This window comes from Vicugna pacos, chromosome 27, assembly GCF_048564905.1.
Source record: "Vicugna pacos chromosome 27, VicPac4, whole genome shotgun sequence".
NCBI lineage: Eukaryota > Metazoa > Chordata > Mammalia > Artiodactyla > Camelidae > Vicugna > Vicugna pacos.
In genome coordinates, this window is record NC_133013.1 from 23,139,239 (window position 1) to 23,146,040 (window position 6,802).

At 51.9% G+C, this 6,802-nt stretch overlaps 1 protein-coding gene and 1 long non-coding RNA gene across 3 annotated transcripts in view; one reads left to right on the plus strand and one right to left on the minus strand.

Annotated features, from left to right (window-relative positions):
- Window positions 1-3,571, minus strand: part of ACSBG1 (acyl-CoA synthetase bubblegum family member 1) — a 27,007-nt gene extending 23,436 nt beyond the window's left edge. The window contains exons 1-2 of one of the 2 annotated variants that reach the window (XM_031691746.2): window positions 3,415-3,571; window positions 2,587-2,763 (exon numbers count right to left, since the gene is read on the minus strand). In XM_031691746.2, the coding sequence (XP_031547606.1) occupies window positions 2,587-2,636 (50 nt within the window). In that variant the 5' untranslated portion in view covers window positions 2,637-2,763; window positions 3,415-3,571. The remainder of the gene's footprint in view (window positions 1-2,586; window positions 2,764-3,414) is intronic. The other variant, XM_072950916.1, reaches the window with a different exon arrangement.
- Window positions 2,801-5,517, plus strand: LOC140689750 (uncharacterized). The gene is made up of 3 exons (XR_012064831.1): window positions 2,801-3,039; window positions 3,972-4,090; window positions 4,240-5,517. It is a non-coding gene; the product is annotated as an uncharacterized lncRNA (long non-coding RNA).
- The last annotated feature ends 1,285 nt before the right edge of the window (window positions 5,518-6,802 follow it).

Here is a 6,802-nt window from a genome sequence, read left to right on the forward strand (position 1 = left end):
TGAGGGTCCCACGCGGTGAGCATCCGGGGGAGGACTGTGAACTTGGTGTAACGTAACATCCATGCTCTGTCTTGGCCCCGTCCTCAAAAGACGGGGTGGCCCGCAGGTTCAACCCAGGACTTACAGCTGATCAGCCTTTGAGATCACCAGCTGGGCAGCACCCCCCGAATTAGCTGAGGTCATCCTTGGTTGTACACTCCCACCATCTTCACTGCTTCCTCACAAACAAGCCTGTTTTTAAATCCTCACCATCATAAGGTAGGGGCCACATTTCTGCCACCTAATAAAATTGGCATAAACTGGTTCTGGCTTTAAAATGGCTAAACAAAGACTAAATGAAAAGATGACTCAGGAAGCCAAGGGCCAAGCGTGCTCATCGTGATCAGAACCTTCTGTTTATGGGGAGGAGAAGCTGTTGGAAGCAATTCCCCGTGGGGGCGTTTTCCCAAGCATCTGGCACCCACTGCAGTAGCAAGTGTCTTGTGGCTGGGACATTGGGTGTGTCCACTCCCCTGTTCTGTCCTTTCTCTCCTTCAGCGAGAGGATGGATTCCTGACCCTTGTAGATGGCCCACAGAGGGTCTTATCCAACCTTCTATGCCCTGTGCCTGCCAAATATTGGATGCCTGATTAAGAGAATGCCATAACCTAATTTTCCAAAAGAGTGAAGTGTGCTCTTTCCCTTGCTAGAACTTTCAAGATTTAGTCCTTTTAGGGGGATGGCCCCCTTGCCCATCATCTGAAACAGAATTCGCTGGACCTCCCTATAACTTTTTCCTACTCACTCAGGGTCACACTAGTAACAGACTCTACTGGCCAGGCTTGTAACACAAAAGGGAGCCAACGTGCATCATGCCGAGGGCCGCTTGTCCCGTCCCACTGTGGCCACTGCCTCATACATCATTGCCCCTGGTAGTGGTTGTTTTTAGCTTTCAATTCTCACCTGCGTTACTAGCGTCCCTTCTTGCTGCTGTGCTGGCCTCCAGCAACTCATCTCCCTCCTACTTCACAGGATTTTTTGGCAGCGGGTTAAGAAATAAGATAATCAAGCTAGACAACCAAGCGTGTTAGAATTGTCGATAAAAATCAGAGGAGATGGCTTCCAAGGTGGAATTTATAACGATTTCCTCAAAGAAAAGTACCCGAGATCTGGGGGAGCAATCCCTTCTGTTCTGACTCCTCAAAAGCACTTTGGGCCCCTTCTGATTCTTGCTGCTTTTCCAGAAGGCACAAAGGGTCGGTAAATGACCTCAGCAGGTGAGGTGCAACTCCTGTCGTGAACACAGTTAGCCTGTCCAAAGTGATTAAAACAGTATTCCCGTCATTCTGGAATCTTAGCCTCCTCCTGGAACCAGCAGTCCGGAAGCTGGCTCAGAGCCCAAGGCAGAAGTTCCTAAGCAGCAGAATGACAGTAATGCTGGGAGACTGGCCCTCGGAGGCTGACTTGCCTCTGTCTGCTTTCCTCAACTCCAAGGAGGAAGATTGGAAAGGATCCCTTGATGAGGACAGTGTCTGCTCTCACCCCCAGCTCATACACACACACACACGCGCGCGCGCTATAAACAACAAACTTCTTCAGCACCTGGCCAGCAGCATGGGGAGCAAGGAGACACCTGAAGGGCATGTATGAGTGAATATATTGTGAGGTGTGTAGGGTGCAGGCAGAGGAGTCTGGGAGAGCCTGCACACTCCCTTTCTCTTAACTGTCTCTCCTTCCACTTCTCATCTTGCCAGAGGAGCTGATGGGAGCCTTTGGAAGACAGAGCCTGCCAAAAGCCTCCTTCAGCTCCTCCTTCAGGAAGTCCTTCTGGATTATCCCCAAACACCCTCTCACCCTTTGTGGCCCTCAGACACTCAGGTTTGGGCTTTGATGGTAGCCTGGGAAGATTTCTTGAAAGCAGGGGTCACACCTGATTCAACTCTGTCCTCTGGCCCTGAGTACTGGCTAGCAGACAGCTGGAGCTCAGTAAATGTTGACTGGATCTAATTCTTCTCAAGTTGTCACCGTGTGTGATGCATAAGTTAAGGGGGAGACTTTGTTTTTCATGTGAACCCCTCGTGGATGGGGGTAAAACTCCTATTTATTTCTGTTGAACTTTCTTCCCATTCAGCCCTCAGCAGCCAGGCCACTGAATGCAGTAGGTGCTCAATAAATATTTTCTTTGTAAAACAACTAGACTTCAATAAAAATAAACGCCTCCCTGAAACAGTAGCATACCAAGATTCACCAGAGTTGGCCTGTCTGGTTCAACTTACTTTACTAGCTGTGTTACCATGGACAAGCCACTGTACCTCTCTGAGCCTCAGTTTTCTGCCTAAATCCTACGGATGTTATGAGGATAAGATGATACATATAAGTGCTTAGTACATAGCCCGCTCTCATCACTGTTACTGGTGGACTCTCGTGGAGCTTTTGGAGAATAAGCAGAAGAAAATTCTCTGATGAGATTAGGAGGGTGACTAAGCAGGGTGATAAGTCCCAGTCCCAAGTGTGGGGGTCCAGGTGCCCTGCCAAGCCCAGGAACTCTCCCTGTGAGGCAGCGTGGGGGCCAGGAGGCGGGAGGAGTGTGGGATCCTGGTTCCTTACATGGTCCTCAGGATGGAGCCGGCAGACCTGAGCAGAAGCAACTCCAGCATGGTCCCTGAGGGGCAGCCACACCCCACGAGCTCACCCGGGAGAGAATGAGAACCTCAGACAGCGTGTCCCAATGTCCCCTGGTGGAGTGGCATCCACCTGAGAGAGGCCCAGTGCCACCAATCTGCCCTGCAACAGAGACACAGCGTGAGTCACACCTGGCTGGGTGTGAGGGCAGCTTCCATCCTTCCTGGGCTTGACTCACAGCTCCCGGCCTGGGTACCTGTAATTTACTGCCTCCTAAGCCCACACGCTCTGTTTGCATCCAGAACAACATGGCCTCGCAAGAGGTGGCTGCCTGTGGGCTCCGGGCTCTCTAGTCTCCAGGGCCAATGGATTATCAGGATGAGCAGATAAGTCAGATTCCTGGGCCGCCTCCTTTGCAAAGACTCCTGATCTTTACTGGTAACCCTCCCTGTTACTTGTTCTGGTTCTCCCCTCTCTCTGCCCTGGGGGAAAGGGAGAACCCTTCTACACACTGTAGGTCATTTTCAGTGGAAGGAATTGCCCCAATACATCCCCATATCCGAAACCTCCAAGCAGGGAGAAGAGCAGTGCCTCCTCCACACCCCACGGTCCTGGCTGCATGGGCTGGTCCCTCTGTGCAGCCCGGGGCTCTTAACAGCAGTGAACTGGTCTACAGCGCTGCTCGCTCACTGGTCTTCCCACTCCCCTGCATGGCCGACCCCCACCCTTTACTGCTCACCTCAAAGATCAGGCCCCTGGCATCTCTCTCGAGGTTCCTGACTCCCAGCCCAGAGACCCCCACCAAGGACTTACAGTGGAGGGTGTGCCTGGGAGGTCCGGCTGCCACAGGGCGCTCACCTTCCTTCTTGGGCCTGGCAGGCACAGGACTCAGCATCCCCTGAGCTCCTTCAGCTCAGGTGTTGTGAGTGTGGGAGCCAGTGCTGCTGGTCCCCTGGTTCCAGGTGATGAGGCAGTGGGGTGGGGCCGGGCATGAGTGAGGACCCGCCCCAGCCTGCCCTAGGGCTGTGGGTGAGGTGTGGCTTCAGATACCTTTGACCTAGCTGGCACAGGGCCCAGCTGCCAACCTGCGAAACTTACATAAAGAGAGGCAGGAGCTGCCAAAGCAGGTAGGAGAGTGTGTGTTAGCTGTCATCCTTGTCACAGCTGCAGGAAGACACTATTTCTGTCACCTGGGCTTCCACCTGAAGACAGCCCTTGGCCTGAGGAGCTGGGCAGGAAGCTTGACTGGTTTTTGTGGCCTTTTTTTTTTTCACTTTTCTTTACTAAACGCACACACTGCCAAGCATTTATGTGCCTTGACTCTCCGCCAACAGCCTACTGTGGGTTTTAGTAATAGTCCTATTTTGCAGGTGTGGTGACAGATGCCCAGAGGACCTTTAGAAGAGCTCAGTGTCACAAGGCCAGCCAGGGGCAGAGACGGCATTTGAAACCCAGGCTTCCACGACTTGCTCTGCAACCAGGACACCACGTAAGCTAGATCTAACCATTATTTGCACCGTAAAACTCAGCCCACTGCTCCATCTCCTGTTGCCTCTGGAAAGCCCTCATCCATGGTAACTATCCCTGTGCGTTGGCCTTTTGTCCTCTAATAACCCTTCTACTTCTTCCTCATTCCAGAGATTCACCTGCATCCTCTAAAACCTGGGCCCTGCTCTCTGGAAACACCACTCCCAACCACTGTGCTACTGTGCCTTCCCATCCCCTCACCCTAGGGTCCCCTCCCCACCTGAGTTATCACTTGTAACTGCCTCTGGGGTGAGTGAGGCTTGGATGAGGTGAAAAAAATGGAGGCAGCCCCACTGGGCATTAGGGGGAAATTTAAGTCCTGATTTGAAGGCCAAGGGGCAGGGCACAGTGGCGGGATGGGGCAGAGCACAGTGGCGGGATGGGGCAGGGATGGTTCCAAGGCCCTCCACCCACATGGCAGACAACCCTCTGATTGCTACACTAAGCAGGAGTGTCAATACCAGCACACCAACCTCACGAGAACTCTGCTCTTCCAAATTTCCAGCTTCTTAAAGGCTTCCTTCCCCAGCAATTCTTGTCCACTGCCACCTCAGGGCACCCTGACAATCCAGCTCTGGGGTGCTGGCCTTGAGCTACCCCTGGGTTTTGAGCCCCTTGGAGAACCTCACCCCTGATCAATGCACCCAGATGCTCTGTCGCAGTTTCAGGGCTCCCAGGGGGCTTTGGAAGCTCATGCTGTATTAACCACCCACACCAGTGAATCCCAGAAAGGAATGCAGAGGCTTCCCCTGTCCTGAAGAGGATAAGCGTTGTTCCTCTTCTCCTCCTGCTTTCCGGGTGAGGACAGAGCAGTGAGGTCAATGACTGGAGTTGGCACCAGGGGTTGATGTGGGTCATGGGTGGCGGTAGAAATATCCTCACTTCAAGGTCTAGCAGGAACGCATGCCAGATTGAGACAGGAAGGGGACAGGGCACAGCCATTCAAGGAATGCTACAGCAATTAATATAAAAATGGTGGAGGATTCAACCCCCAGGAGGCCTTGAGGCTCAAGATGGTGGGAGATTTGACTTCTAGCAGAACTTGAGCTTCATTATACGCCCACTGTAATATATTAGCATGGTGAATAACAGGCCCACAGGCACCATGGCGGTCCCAAGGCTAGACACAAAAGGTCAAAGAGTGGGAAGCGGCCAACTTCCTGGGAATCCCAGCCCCTTCTCCAGGCTAGTTAGGCTGGTCCTTCCACTTAACTAGCATATGAATCTACCAAGCCCATAAAAACTGGCAACAAACTGTGTACCTACTTTTAATCTGAGTGCCCAACCCCACACTTTGTGGCCTTTCTCTTGCCTTTCAATGTATCTCTCTGAATAAATCTACCTTTACTCAACCGTGGCTCACTCTTGAATTCTTTCCTCCACAAAACCAAGGACCCACACTTGGCAGGGCATGTCCCAGAGGTTCAACTGAAGCCTGGGGCACAGCCTTTCTCATGCCCCACATCCTTTTTCCCTGCACCTCTTAAATTTTAGGCTGCGCGTTTATTTCAGTCAACAGCAGGCACCCTGGGGCCCTTGACTGTGAGGCCCCAACAGGATAGTGTTTGCTGAGAGGCCTCAGCCCCAAAGGCTTCACCTTGGCTCCCACCATGGTGGGTGAAGCTGCCCAGCCAGCCAGATCACCTTTAACCAATTGGCAGCAGCCAGGGTGTTTAACACTGTCAACACATTTGCACTGTTGGTGTGGAAATGAACACATCGTTGGTCACAAAGCTCCCCTACAAAGCTTCTCCTGGAAGGAGTCTTGTCATGCCCAAGCCATACCCCAGAGCCCTGGGACATCTAGATTCTAGCCTAGGTTCTGCCCTGATTGGGTAACCTTAGGCAAGTCCCTGCTCCTCTCTGGGACTCAGTTTCCTCAGATACGTCGCAGAGGGCCTTCAAATTTTCTGTCTGTGATGGTGATCTAGGTGCCTGTGCTGGACTCCTCCTGCATCAGGTGGGGACAAGGCTACGAGGTTGGGTGTTGCCAGGCTCCCAGGCCTGAGGGGGCTGGGGGCAAAGAGACAAGAATAATAATAGCAATAGCTAGTAGCCAACACAAACACAGCGCTTAGTGTGTGCCGGGCAATGTTCTATGCGTGTCACACACAGATGAACACACTCAATCCTCACAATAGCCCAATGAGGTAATTCCTACCACTACCCACACTTTCCATATGAGGAAATAGGTTATATAACTTGCCCAAGGTCCTTTAGTGAGCAGAGTAGGATACAGATTTGGGCAGGTGGGTTTCAATGTTGATGCTCTTAACCAACAGGCTACTCTCAATAGTCTCAGGCCTACTGGGCGATTGGAGTGGGGTGGGGCAGCGGCAAGGGGGGGAGGTGTAGAAGGATGAGCACCCCATGGTCCTCTAAACTCCTGCTTCCAATCATTCACTATGAGATCCTTTTATTACACCCTTCCTCCAACTAATGTTTTGAAACATTTTGTGTATAAGCAAGGTACACGTATTAAATCATAAATAACTCATTTTCTTATGTTGTATTGATGACAGACACAGGTAAGTGTCAACTGGTCTTCTGAATCATCACTGGGAGGGCAGTATGAAGCTTGGTGTTGGCCTAAATCCAACACAAAGCAAAGACTCCTAAAGAATTACCATCTCTGGCCGCCCCTCTCTCTCTCCCTCTTCAGAGACAGCCCGCA